A 14,771-nucleotide genomic window follows, 5' to 3' on the forward strand; every position below is an offset into this window, starting at 1 on the left:
GTGGATTTACTTGTTTTTCTTACTACCACTGGTGACTGACTGCTTTGAAATGACAGATGTGGTGGAGGTCACAGAGGTCATGGGGGTAGAAGATGAGCAGTTAACATCACTGTTTGGAACCTCTCCGTTACCGTCGTCTTGTTTTTCCTCCATCTCCAGCGGTTCTATATATCTGGAAAAAGTCATTTTGTTCATGATTAAATGGGCTTCAAAAGGCCATCCACATTACACCAACAGACGACGGAGTATATTATATCACATCTCAGACATTCCACAACACAATAAATGCCTATTCAGTATGTTTAATATGTAAAAACAAGTTCAGACCAACACACTGATCAGACAAATGTTTTCCAGCATCTGTTGGTGCTGTGTGTATTAGAACGTTTCTTAGAATCAGGGCAAGCACTCATTTTTAAATACCTTGCATTGTCAGCCTCTGCAAGAGAAATTCTCTTCTTTTCTCTGAGCCTGAATCTCTCCTCCTGTAGCTGCACACTGTGCTCATATGCAGGGAAAAATATCTGTGTGAAGAACTGCTGTGTTTTCTGCATCCAGCCCTTCAGTTCAGAATCTGAGGATATGAAATTACCCCACTATTAGTCATAAATCAGAGATGGAGAAGCATACTATTTGTGGAAGTATATGAAGTACTAATGTCAGTATAACTATATTAAAGTAATCTGAGACTATCTAGACCTGTAGTAATGTAGTTACTTTACACATGATAAAGGATTATCAATAAAGTGTAGTGGTTCTCCAGGCCCCCTCATTATTTATTTATTTTTTTTTTTTTTATAAATAATAATCTTCCAGTTTCAGTGTAATTATTTAGAGAGAAAAAAAGGAAATGATTATAAAGAATAAAAAAAAAAATTATAGTAACCTTTCAAAACTTTTAGGAGTGGAATGTTCTTTAGGCTTCTACTCTTTAACCAATTCATTTATATCTCTCTTCTAGTAGTTCATGATTTATAGGATTTTTTTTTTTTTTTTACAAATTCATTTACATTTATTCATTTAGCTGACACTTTTATCCAAAGCGACTTACAATTGCTATACATGTCAGAGGTCGCACGCCTCTGGAGCAACTAGGGGTTAAGTGTCTTGCTCAGGGACACATTGGTGTCTCACAGTGGATTCGAAGCCGGGTCGATCACACCAAAGACATGTGACTTATCCTCTGTGCCAACACCACCCCTCAAATTCAAATATATTTGAACTAAAAAAAAAAAAAAATTCAGTTTCACACTAACTTTATATTTACGTGACACTTCCAGATCTAGAAATGACACTTTTAAAATCAGGCTACCTCATAAATCCAAGTTTTCCAAGGCAGTGAGAACGCTACTTCTTCAGAGGGAACAACATTTGTTGAGGGGGATAAATGAAAATAAAAAAATATCTTGATTTTTGTTTCAATGCTTGTTTTGTGTTATTTTATATCATTTAAAATCATCTTGAGTCCCTTTTGGAAGTTTGCTGAGGCCTCCTAGTTGAGAAGCACTGATACAGTAACAAGACTGACCATCAAGAATTGTATTTGTGAAGTCAAACCTTTGAAAGCAACCACAGGACTTTGGCTTTGTTCTGTCTCCTCGCATGGTGATGACTGAAACATTTCAAAAGATGAGAATGCCTTATTGGAGACAAGTCTGGTTAGCATTAAACCTTGAGATAATGATCCATTTAATGGGAGACTGGAGTCATAGCTACAAATATCAAAAGACTTTGTAATGTCAACACGGGAGATAATGCTAGAAACTGAAGATTTATTTCTTAAAAGTAACAAGAAAAAATCTATTTAAATTATGTAACTATAATTTAGTGAACAAGAACAGTAAGACGAGGTGGCACAGACCTGGAGTGAACTCAGAACCATGTCCTCCTGATGATTTGTCTCAATCTGACTCTCAACATCTATTTGGACTCTTTGGCCTTTCACCTCAGCACAGCCCAACAATGCCTCAAAAAACTCCAGAAAGCTCATCTACAACCAAAATCATTTATCAACTAAAATCAAAACATCATCAACCAAATACCATCAGCTACTGACCTCCAGGTCCAGGTTGCTGTAGGTTCCATCACAAATTGCAGGACTGTCCACAGAGAGGACCTCTAACACTTTAGACACCGTTAGCTCACTGTCATACAGACAGAGGTCCTGTGAACAGAACTATGCATAAGAATAATGTAGGAATAATTCTTAGTAAGCTGAAACTACATCGGAGTAAGAGGCTCATACCTTAAGCATCCAGACAAACTGCCTTACAGTCAAGATTGTGCCAGACTGGATTGAACTGGCTTTACACATAGCCTTATAAATTTCCCAGCATCTGTTTGAGTAGTTATATGCTACCGCAGCATGGACAGGATGGCAGAACAGAGGCCCTAAAAAAATGTGTGTTTGTATATTGACCATTGTAATAATAAATAATATATTAAGTATTAATTACAACATGTATTAGAGTTTATAAATTATACATAAAATGTATTATCTGCAGTGTTTATCTATCTACCTTTTACGTGTTTCGCATTGGGAATGATGTCCTGCCTCATGAGCTTCGAAAAACATGCTGCGAGTATGTTGTTAGAGGATCTAAAACATGACAAAGTAATTTGTGACTTGATGAAAGCATATAAAAAAACTCAACTTTTTATTACGGTATGAATGTACTCACTCGATATCTTTATGGCAAATATGATATGCTACAATGATAATATAGCTGATGCACTCTCTCGGTAGAATGGCAGCAAAAGGAGAACGAACCTCATCTGAATTCAGACGATGACAACAAGCAAAACTTTTCATTATGTCTAATAGATTTTTTGTCAAAAGAAAAGCATCATCACTTCACATTCTTCTGCTCGAAGGCATTACCATTGATAAGACGATCCAGCTGCGCTACTGTGATTCCATGCGTGTGAACTTTACAGTCCATGAGAAAGCGAGAGAACTGCAGGTGTGTCAGTGGGAATATTTTGTCTGAAGACTGCTCATGTCCAAGGCAGCTGTAGAAGCTGTATATTTCCCTTAACAAACCAATGTGTCGCACTACCGCAAATTCAACCTAGACAGATGTAAATAAAATAGTGCTTAAACACAGAGTTGGCTCTGGATGTACCTTAGGATTCACCTCAAAATAGGACAAACACCTGTTTAAGTTCTTGATCTCTTTGGGCCTCCGGTAATCTACTTAACAGGGCTTGAATGTTTAAAACCATGTCAGATCCAAGCGGCGAGGAGCTTGTGCTTGACTGTGAAGCTCTGTTTGATGAATCATCTAATGTACAGAGACAAACACTGTTAGATTAAAGAAGGACATAAACCTAAAACTTAGGTAGCCTTTATTAAACTAATCAGAATCAAGAATTCCGGAGAGCTAATAATATATTTTTTGCTTCTGTCCATGAATAATACTTACTCTCATCTGGAAAAGGAGTCGTAATTCCACTTAGGCCAGGAGTGAAGGCAGGAAATTCAGCCATGCAGTCCTTAATAAACTCCCCTTCATAAACCCGTCCATTTTCAAAAGTGTACCTCCCCTGCAAAAGACCGCCTGCAGTGTTGGAATCACAAAACCATCTCAGATCTTCATCATTTGAAAGATGGTTTACCTGTCCATGTTTTTTGTCACGATTCCACTCTCCACAATACACAGCCCCACTGGCATAAAAGAACTGTCCTTGACCATGACGCTGGCCCTGAACGAATTCCCCGGTGTACTCGTTCATACGAGGGTACTGAGAGCACGGAACTCTTTTACGTAACCATGTGTGCGTTCCTTTTCCATCCTACATTAAATAAGAAACACCTGCTAGAATTTCAGTACAAAATTATATGAAATCAGACATAGTATAGGGAACAACCCTTAAAAAATGGGCAAAGTTAAACAGACCTGGATGCCGTTTACCCACTGCCCACTATATTGCTGATCCAACTGAACCCATCTCATTGTTCCCTCTCCATGCCGAACACTGTTCCTCCATTGTCCCTCATATACATTTCCAGATGGGTAACTTTAGTGAAAGAAGAATTGTAGTTTGTAAGGAGATATTGAGCAGAGCTTAATTAAAAACTTCATTTGAAAGTATTTTTTAAAAGGGAAAAAAATGTGCATTAATATCACATACCATCGCGTTCCCCAACCCTCTCTGCAATTGTTCACCCATTCTCCCCTGTACCATGATGTGGCTGCTTGGTTATAGTACATGACCCCCTGTAACCATCACAGGACACCAGTAAAGATATGTATTATTAAATACATGTGTGGAATGTTGAGACGATGGATGTGTGTATGTACATACCTGCCCCTGTCTTTTACCCAGATACCACTGACCTCTGTACACAGTAGAGGTTTTGGCACATTTATAAACTCCAAAACCATGACGCACACCTTTGTGTACCTCTCCTTCATAACTGCTGCCATCCAGCCAGGAGTAAATCCCATTTCCCATAGGAACATTTAATTTGAAATCACCCTGTCAAATGCAACAGGAGGTAATATATTTAATTACTGGTGAAACTCCAGAAAGTGTACGTGTAAATAAAAACACTGGGGTATTATGTGGCTTTTTTCAAAGTTGACATGAGGATGAAGCACAACTTAGTGGCCTGTGTTAACTTTTTACATACCTGATACTTTAAACCGTCTGACCAGATATATTCACCATGGCCATGCATTAACCCGTGTGAAAAACTACCCTGAAGATCGCAAAATGTTTGAAATCAGTTAATAAAATACTTTTTTTTTTTCAACCAGGGTCTGTAGTTGGACATTTGAGTAAACCAATAACAAGAAAGTGTATTTTATCAGCAAGAATGAAATACAAAACAAAACAAAAAAGTTTTTATTTTCTATAACTAACTTACTATGTACTTACATATCAAACAGTAGTTATTCATAGTTTATCTTTACAATGAAAAGTCATATACAAATAAATTATAATTCCATTAAAGTGTACATTTAAGGGGTTAATAAAGAATGTATAAAAGTATACAACTTACATTTTCAAACATTCACATACATTTATAGCTTCTATTTAAACATTTAAACATCTGTTGGGTAAACTATAATGTAACATTAGTAGTTTAAGTCAATGAAAGTTATCATTTTCTTTGAATAAATGATATTTTAATTCGATTTATGCTGGGGACCCAGGTTCTAAAGTTTAGTCCCATCGTTCATCAGTCACCTTGTAAATGTGGCCACCTTGAAAATAAGCGACACCTTCTCCATGAAACATGTCTCCACTCTTATCACCCTCATATCTGAGAACAAGAGATAAACAACAAACACTATAACTTAAACAGTATTAGTCAACAAATCGGGGTGTTATCATTTTTGCAAGAATGCGTGTCGAACCTTTCCACGATTATATGATGAAGAATGGGAACTTTACGGCACTGATCATGCTCGTGGTTCTGTTGATGGTCATTGGTGGGTAACGTTAGAGATTCGGCAGATGCGGAACACACAGTGGAACTCGGTGAGTTTTGTACATCGACAGGCTCTGCGACGGACTCCGACAGCAAACTGGACGTGGAGGACTCTTCTAACACTTTACTAAACGTTGGTTCTGGTGTAGATCGGTTAGAGCTTTTTATCTTGTATCCTTTAGCCATCGTTGGTGCAGAAAGGTTGAAGTATTCACTAATACACCGCCTAGCTGGAATCCCAGTGGAGTGTACATAGTAACACGCTATCGGTTGCTATGGAATGGTAAGTACGGCAAGTCAGACTTGTTAAAATTATTACGAGAACCTGCTGAATGCAAATATTAAAACATAATGTGGACAAAATATTAATAATTATTTATCATAATAGTTTTATGAAAAGCAGCTTTTGTACAGGCACATTTAAAAGGACAGTTCAATCAATTAACAATCTGCTAATATTTAAACACCTTTTTGTCGTTCCAATGACTTCTGTGCAACAAGCAAAGGTATATTTTTAAGAATGCTTGTAACCAAACCATTTTTGAGAACTTACATTGTATCGACCAAAATAATATCTTTCTCAAATGTCTTTTATATTTCTCAAAAATAAAAAGTCATACAGGTTTGGAATGAAGGGTGTGTAAACCATGACCATTTTTATTTTTGTACTAAAACTAATCCCTTTGGATCAATTATTCAATATGTTTTTTATATTCTGTTAAACACATGCAATTGAGGTTATGGATTTGGAATCTACTCACTTTCAAGAAATAATAAATACATTGTGAAAAATGTGACATTATGCAATGAAAAACGTTCTTTATTATAAAAGATATACAAATAATAAAATACTTTATTAAAACAATAGCGTTTGACAGACATTAGAAAAAAACTGAAGAAAAAAAAAAGAAAAAATGAAAACAGTTGCTTCAGTCCCTAGAAACCATATCCAGATTAGCAAGGTGTCTCGTGGTAGATGAAGCACAAGTTTCTTCATTTCACTGGTGTCCAGGACAGTGCCAAGCGTCACGTGGGTAAACAGACACACATTAACAAACCGTGCAAGACAACAACACAAACAAGCAACAGCTCAATCACATATTCTGTTCTACCTTGCAGTTATTTATTTGGATAAAACCGATAAATAGTAGACAAGTAGGTTAGAACCGGTTTGGAAAATAATTTTGACAGGAGTTTCATCATCTTGCGCGTTGTTTCGAGTAGGGACTGTGTAAAAAGTTAACATCTAGTATTAGCAGAAAATGACACAACAGCATTGTAAATGTAATTTCTTTAAACCTTTGTTATTTTTGGAGAGAAAAGCATGTAAAATAAAAACCCTGCAATCAATACATAAGATGATTAATCGATGTTTAGATTCGTCACGAGTTGTTTATCCCATCAAATGATAGTAATTTTGAGATACTTCCTAACTCCTGTCCGTAGAAACATGGCATGTTACTGTCGGTCTAGTCATATTTTTATTCGGCCAGTTTTAGATCTTGTAAGTGGGGTTTGCCAAATTAAAGGGGCTGTTTTTTATTTTTATTTTATTCAACTACGGCAATCCTGAATGGAACTACTGGATGGAATGAACAGAAGTGTCTGTTACCAAAACGTCATGTTTCACACAGCAGAGAGAGTCATGGCAGAAGAAAGTTCGAGTAGAAGTATAGTTTCTACTGTTAACAGCCGTAGCTTTTATGTCCGACAGGGCCTGTCCTCTCAAGGCAGAGGACCAAGAGGAGGGATATTCAGCCTGACAGATACGGAGGAGGACGTTCAGTTTGACAGTGAGTCCACTGCAATATTATGTGCAGCCCCTTTCCTTCATGATTGTAGCCATGGCATGAATTTGGGTTTATAAGACAATTTTAATGTTAATAACTCTTTTTGTATGTTATGACCTTAAATATCATGTGTACAATCTGTCAAAGTAGTATGTCCAAACAATTACATTGAATTAATGCACTTTAAGATGTCCCTCCTCCCTAATATTTCTTCTGTGGGACTTTTTAGGGGTGTGGGGGGTATCTTGAAAATGTTTCAAGCTGATAAGTTACTTAGACGCTACCCACCCCTACTGTACACCCAAGATGCAGCATTGGTATATTTCTGTTTGCTCAGCTGTTAAGTGAGTACCATAAAAGCTTGGTGTCTACAGTAAATGGAGTCAGAGGAGAATGACATTATGGCTTTAATTGCCAAAGTTATTGCAGAAGGTAAGTGATCTCCGGTCCAAGTCGTTTTAGATTCAGTTTGGTTAGTTTTTGTTTGTTTTGTGGATTTGATATACAAAAATAGTCAAACATAATAGGCTAGTATTCACCTTTTTATGCAGCCTCAGACTCAGACAATAACTGTGAAGTGTTGCTGGCGGGGAGACAGTATCCATCGATCCAGGAATTTGCCTCTGTCATTCCGAACCAACTGCTGCTGGGATCTCTACTGGAACACTTGTGTTTTGTTTACGAGCATGATCCTACACGCTCACGCATGCTGTTTAAGGGTAGGTTGATACTGATACTAATATTTCTGTTATTTGTCCTACAGTTTTTCACATTTGCTAAGACTCTGAACCAAATTCTCAATAGCCAAAACCAATTTGTCAAATAAATCGTTTTTAGGCGGGATATGTGAACGGCCCCTTAGAATGCTTGGTTGAGTTTATCAGTACTGGACAGTGATGTAATCTGCAGAATTTACACTTCAATTATGAGACTATGGTCTGTAATTCATGTTATAATGTTAGACTTAAATAACAATAAATATAATACATATTACCATTGCACTTATTTGTACATGGTAAAGGGGGGGGGGGTGAAATGCTCGTTTCCACTCAATATCCTGTTAATCTTGAGTACCTATAGAGTAGTACTGCATCCTTCATAACTCCAAAAAGTCTTTAGTTTTATTATATTTATAAGAGAAAGATAGTCTGTACCATTTTTTCCCGGAAAAACACAAGCGGCTGGGGACGTGACGTGTGGGAGGAGCTAAAGTATCACGAGCGCGAGTAGGCTTTTGCATTGAGCGCGTCTGGGAGCTGTGACATTGCCGTGAGGAAAAAAACATCATCCAAAGCAAACCATGGCTAACAGTCAGATTCAGCATATATTTATGATCCAGAATCAGATCCAGAGGCTGAAATTTAACAAGAGCAGCAGCAGCAATGACTACAGTAGGACGTCTCTATGTAGTATGTATTGAAACTGTATATATTTGCTTAGCGGTTTTGGAAAATGACTAAGTTCCACTTTATGTCGTCTTTTTTTTTTTTTTAAGGTGTACATGTGGAAAGTGCAGTTTGATGACAACATCGCATGTTGTTTACTTGATGTGCTTACGCGCAGATAGAGATATTTGAAGCAGTTTTACTCACCGCCTGCGGTTCCAACACACGATCGTGACCCTTTTTCGTTGGGATTGCATCATCCTTAAGAAAAAAACGATGTGCAAATCCGTCGTCAAACTGGGCCTTGTTTGTAAAACAAGCATCTTCGAAATGCAGGGAACAAACAAAAACACTGATGCTCTGTAAAAATAAACTCCATCCACTGGTCCCTTAATGCTGTTTTTTTTTTTTTGGTAATCTGTGCAGGGTTGTCTTGCCTTGGAAACCAAAAACACACTTCTTTTGTGACATTTTGGTCTCTCGCTCTGATCAGTGAATGTCTCTGCTCTGCTCAACGGTAGCGTGCGCTCTTCTGGGAGAAGTGCCCTTAGGACCCATATAAGGAAATTCTGCTCCATCTAACGTCACACAGACCCATACTCGAAAAAAACTTTCCGAAACTTGTGACAAACCTTCAAACGTACAACTTAATTTTTGAAACTTTGTCCATGTTTAGCATGGGAATCCAACTCTTTAACAGTGTAAAAAACTCACTATGCATGAAATAGCATTCCACCCCCCCTTTAATGAAGTTATTTTTAAGTAGTTGTAGACATCGTATCTAAAACGTGATTTATATTTAAATAATAAAACAATAATTTACCACTCTAATATGTCTTGCATTAGCATGTCTTAGCTATATCGGAGAAAATGGAACTTGCTGCTTTGGCAAGGGGTGCAGCAGTACTAAAAGCTAAGCAGTTCGCCAATCATAACACACTTGGGACAGCTAACCAATCACAACACTTTTCGGATGGTGGGCCTTCATCAAACCCAGAACTAATCAAGCCATTTGAACCAGGCTGGGGAGAGAGGTATTGTAATAAGGTAAATTATGTGGAAAATAATGCAAACAGTTTTTTCAGATGAAATTAGAGCTACTGTAGTAGAGCATGTTCTTTTGCTTGGAATGACAGAGGGAGCACAAAGAGTCAAACCAATTTGAGCAGACTCTCTGTGGCTACCATAATCAGTTGGAAAGTTCAAAAGAACAACAAAAGAAGAGTGGAAAATATATTCTGTAGAATTACAAAGTTAGGGTGAAAAAACTGGCCTGTGGTGACATAGACATGCTGTTTTGTGAAGGCTGCATTTGCCACATCAGAAGTTTTTTTTTTTTCATTGCCTGCCTGCAACATAGATGAAGTCCTCCTATACACATACACACACACTCACATTAGTATTTGTGTTTAAGGTTTTGATAAAATGAAATTTGTTTTAGTAATTCAGAAAAAATGTAAATTTTGTTTTCTTGAATACTATCTGTTACAGTGATAGGCCAGCGTTTAGCTGCCATGAACCTCCTGTCTCCACTCGCTATCAGTGATGAGTTTAGTACGGTGAGACTGCAGCATAACCGGGCATTCACAGAGCTCCTGCATGCGGCCAGCTCATCACTATTCCCCCAGGTAATCTAAAAGAATTCATCATCGATTTCATTTTTTAATGAATTCTATCCATCTGTTGCTTTCATGAACAAAAACAAAATAACTGGTTATCTTTTGGATTCTGCAGGAACATAGATACTTGAGTACAGAAGGCCAGAACCTAAGGTGAAAACTTTTACACTTGTAGCAGCTCCACGTACATCGCTTTGTAATCCAGTACTGTTCAAAGGCTTTGGGTCAAATTGGATCTGATTTTTTAAATTGTTTTGGAAAGAATCACTTATAGCCACAAAGGCTGCATTTATTTGTACATTAATGTTTTAAAATGTAATTTAATCCTGTTTTCAGCAGCCATTACTCTAGTCTTCAGTATCACATGATCCTTTAGAAATCATTCTAATGAGATGATTTGGTGCTCAAAAAATATATCAATGTTAAAAACATCAAATGTGCTTCTTAATATTTTTGTGTAAATTTAGAATTTTGTTTAATTATGAAATATATATTTTTTAAATCAAAAGAACAGCATTTATTTGAAATAGAAATTATCATTTGTAACATCATAAATGTTTTTAATGCCACTTATGTATAAATATGCTGAATAAAAGTCTTACTGACCCAAAACTTCTGAATGGTCGTATACAGTACATTAAAATTTAAAATAATCAAGATACACTACTATTCTAGAACCAAAGATGGTCTTTTCCAAGCACAGACATCCCGATACCTTAGTGAATTTGAAGAAATTGCAACACTGGGTAAAGGATCCTATGGCAAAGTGTTTAAGGTAAGAAGATGTTATGATCATATTGTACTCCAAATATACTTAAAACTTGACTTTGAAAGGTGCACACTGTTTTAGGTCACAAACAAGCTTGATGGTCAGGAATATGCAGTAAAAAAAATTCTCATCAAGAAAGTAACAAGAGATGACTGCGTGAAGGTAAAGTATGTCACAGATTCAGTTATTATAGTAGCAATTTACCCACCAAATCTATATGATTTAGAGATAATATACCTTATTGCTTCTGTTTTTATCTCCTCTCAGGTTCTTAGAGAGGTTAAAGTGCTCTCCAGTCTCCAGCATCCCAATATTGTTGGATATCACACAGCATGGATGGAGCATGTTCAGCCTGCAGTGAAAAGTATTTGTACTGTTTTGCAGATATATCCATTTGAATCATGCTTTGCTTTTATTCAGTATTTTCTGAAGCATAAAAAAATTATACAAGCATGTACAGTTTTCTGTTTTTCTCACTAGATCCAAAATCTCTTGTTTCACAAACATTTGCAGCATTAGAGAAACCTTTACAGAAAGATGGGTAAGATGGTTTGGACATTTTTTCCCAACACATTTAACCAATTGTAACATGTTCACAATAGCATATAAAAATGTTTCTTGCTTCAGGTGCACACAGGAAAGCACTAACAGCAGCAATGGATCGTCCATTGTTTTTGAACATTCTGAACAAACAGAAGTCAAAGAAAATCAGGTTGCATTAGAGAACCTCTCAGTGAAACCCTCAACTTCAAAAGAAGAGATGGGACATGCTGTTTGCCCCAAAAATGTCCGCAACCAACAAAACTTTGTTCCATGCGTGTTTCTGGGAAAGCCTCGTGCTACGGTAAACAAATGCCCTGTAGCTAAATGGGACAGCTCAACGCTGTCAGAGGATGACCTCAGTCAAAACAGACTGGAACTGAACAATAACTCTTCCATTGATATGGATGCTCCCGAATGGTCTGAAACAAAGGCACACGAGGTATGTGGTTCATTAAAACCTGCAATTCATTTAAAGGAGAAATAATTATTTTGTAATGTTTTATGTGTTTCATCAGTTTTTCTGGTTTCTGTCTACAGGTTCAGTTCCACTTAATGCTTTATATACAAGCTGTGTGAGCGATCTTTGAAAGACTGGATACAGGAAAGAAACTCAAGGATCACAGAGGGACTCTTGATGTCAGTAGGTAAGATCACTTGATTCATAAGGAGTTTGCACTTCTTTCTTTAAATGCCATTAAATAAGGGTTTTTTTTGGAAGTATGTCTTATAAATTGCTCAGATTCCCTTCCTTTATATAACATTTATATAGTAAGTTTAGAAGTCACTTATATACACCCTTTTCCTGTTTTTGCGTTGGATGACACATTAGCTGAACAGGAAAGACAAGAAAAACTAATCTCTAGAATTTTTTGGACATACAAGCATAATTTTTTTTAACATTCAGTCACAGCATATAATTGTATTGTTGGATTATTTTAGCAATTTTTAATCAATACATTGATCCACAGATCCTTGTGAGTCAATTGACTCTGAATACACATTGAAAATTTTAAAGAAAATACTTGAAGGAGTGGAGTACATTCATTCCTGTGGTATTATGCATAGAGACCTTAAGGTACGTGAATTTATTTTGATGGTTTGCATTGGTTTTGTTCACCACAGATATATCCAGTACATATCTGCTTGGAACTGTATATGAATTGTTCTACATGGGAGGAGGCCTAGTGTTTTGATAACAGATATTAGGCTGGTGTGCCAAAACAATTTGCAAAGTAGGTTGGACTTTTGCAAAGCAACAGATAATCTTTCTCCCGAGGTAGTGAGCTTGTTGATGTCTGTGACAAAATTTAGTAGGCAAATGGCTTGTACTATACCATTTCAACCATTTCTTTGTTAATATGTCAATCCCACTCCCCTAGCTCAACCCAATGCTTCCCTTTCATTTCTCTACTGTCCTGACTGAATAATAATGGAATAAAAAGCCCAAAAAATATAACTTAAAAAAAAAGTACCCATGACAATTTCTTTATTCTATTTACTGATACATTTAGTGGCCTCTTGTCAGTTCGTGACAGCCAGCATGGCATTCAACAGACCCAACTATTTCAAAAAAAAATTAGTTGCGGATAGTCACTTTGACAAACACTGTTATTGTCCTTTATAAACCAACTATTTATCTGTTTGTAACTGTAAGCTAAAACAGTATTTCTCACGCATCCCTTCTGAATACTTTGTCTTATAAGCATGAATTTCTTTCTCAGAAATATTTTTAATCTATATAATATTAATATATCCTGAATACCACTTGGATCTGCGCACATTTTTTTATAACCAAAAGGCAAGAACACATAGTTCCCTATGAAATTCCAAAACAAATGTAATGATTCTTATGTAATTAATATGTTAAAACTGCTTAACAAAATAATTTGGGATATTTATTACTGTGGATGTTCTATTTGTGTAGTAATACAATAAAAATAAAAATGCTTTTAGTGTCCGTTTGTTGCAAGTTAAAATGCATATTTATTTACAGCCGAGAAACATTTTCCTTCATGGACCCGAGTGTCATGTGAAGATCGGGGATTTTGGATTGGCTTGCCGGAACTTAATAATGGATGAACATGAGCAGCTGCCCTCCAGCTCTCAAGCAGGTGTAAACACAGGTGAGACCTCTTCTGTATTCATAACAGTAAACAACAGTTATTTTAGATATTACAAATTTTGAACTAAAAAAATTTATAAATACATCTTTGCTTTGATTATTATAATTTTCCCATTTGTTGCAAAAGTACTGCAGATTTATTGTCAGGAAACAGTAGGTGCCAGCAGTGATTTAATGCGACATGGCCTAATTTCTCCTTGCACTTTTCACACTAGACTCTGCTCACACTAGTGGAGTAGGAACTTTTGTTTATGCTTCTCCAGAACAACTTGAGGGTTCCCACTATGATTCAAAGGTTAGGAAACTGTAAAGTAACAAACTATTATAATCTAAAGTCTACATTTTGAGGGGGCTGTACTTCAGTGTGTGGCACATAAGCTCAGTGTTTGTTTCATTTGTACAGTCAGATCTGTACAGCATAGGAGTGATTGCATTTGAGTTATTCCAGCCATTTGGGACTGAGATGGAGCGTGTGCACACACTTGGAGAACTACGACAGGGAAAGATCCCAAATGTGCTGTCCAAAAACTGGCCACTTTTGGCCACGTATATCACACTACTGACCAGCACTGATCCTTCAATGCGACCAAGTGCGTCTCAGTTACTTCAGAGTGACCTCTTGAGCACCAATGACATGGTATGTGTGGCTCTAATGGGTTTTTTTTTTATTACCCCCAAAATGGAAAGAAATGTCCATGTATATTCACATTTTAGTTACTTTTGCTGCTTTAAAAAATAAAATAAAATAAATAAACATTTAACTTTGTTTTCTTTATTTTAGGTTATTCACAGTTTGAAATGCAAGATTGATGAACAAGAACAGGAAATTGTTCAGCTCAAGAGACAGATCAGTGAACTACGGATCTCTCAAAATGCAATACACAGTCCAGAAAAGATATAATAATAGTAACTCTTTTGAACTGCCATAAGTGCTCAATATATGTACATTATGTGAATTGTTGTTTGGAGATGGTTCTATGTTTGATGTCTGCTTTGCTTGTATGTATATAAAAGAGTGCCATATTTAACTTGACAAGAGGTTTGTAAAGTAAAGTCCCATGCCAATGTTGCATTAGTCTCCATTTATCTGACTCTTTAAAGCA

General features: G+C 36.5%; 2 protein-coding genes across 2 annotated transcripts; one reads left to right on the forward strand and one right to left on the reverse strand.

Moving 5' to 3' along the window:
• Positions 1 to 6: 6 nt before the first annotated feature.
• On the reverse strand, positions 7 to 5,626 carry rsph10b (radial spoke head 10 homolog B). Its single transcript, XM_052571275.1, has 18 exons — positions 5,367 to 5,626; positions 5,197 to 5,272; positions 4,637 to 4,705; positions 4,309 to 4,482; positions 4,135 to 4,220; positions 3,900 to 4,020; positions 3,619 to 3,795; positions 3,426 to 3,546; positions 3,157 to 3,284; positions 2,882 to 3,071; positions 2,682 to 2,775; positions 2,520 to 2,599; positions 2,246 to 2,391; positions 2,057 to 2,164; positions 1,862 to 1,990; positions 1,558 to 1,612; positions 424 to 574; positions 7 to 172 (listed from the first exon to the last, which is right to left on the reverse strand). Exons 1-18 carry the CDS (start codon positions 5,624 to 5,626, stop codon positions 7 to 9), a joined length of 2,331 nt encoding a protein of 776 aa, XP_052427235.1.
• Positions 5,607 to 14,740, forward strand: eif2ak1 (eukaryotic translation initiation factor 2-alpha kinase 1). Its single transcript, XM_052571277.1, is given in 17 exon segments — positions 5,607 to 5,723; positions 7,155 to 7,233; positions 7,782 to 7,949; positions 10,107 to 10,243; positions 10,350 to 10,387; positions 10,910 to 11,009; positions 11,085 to 11,165; positions 11,271 to 11,367; positions 11,484 to 11,544; positions 11,631 to 11,985; positions 12,084 to 12,112; positions 12,114 to 12,190; positions 12,515 to 12,621; positions 13,540 to 13,669; positions 13,884 to 13,963; positions 14,072 to 14,305; positions 14,450 to 14,740. Coding segments are annotated over 17 exon segments (1,896 nt in total). The 5' UTR covers positions 5,607 to 5,720; the 3' UTR covers positions 14,570 to 14,740.
• Positions 14,741 to 14,771: the final 31 nt, after the last annotated feature.

Source organism: Carassius gibelio, chromosome B12 (assembly GCF_023724105.1).
Source record: "Carassius gibelio isolate Cgi1373 ecotype wild population from Czech Republic chromosome B12, carGib1.2-hapl.c, whole genome shotgun sequence".
Classification (NCBI taxonomy): Eukaryota; Metazoa; Chordata; class Actinopteri; order Cypriniformes; family Cyprinidae; genus Carassius; species Carassius gibelio.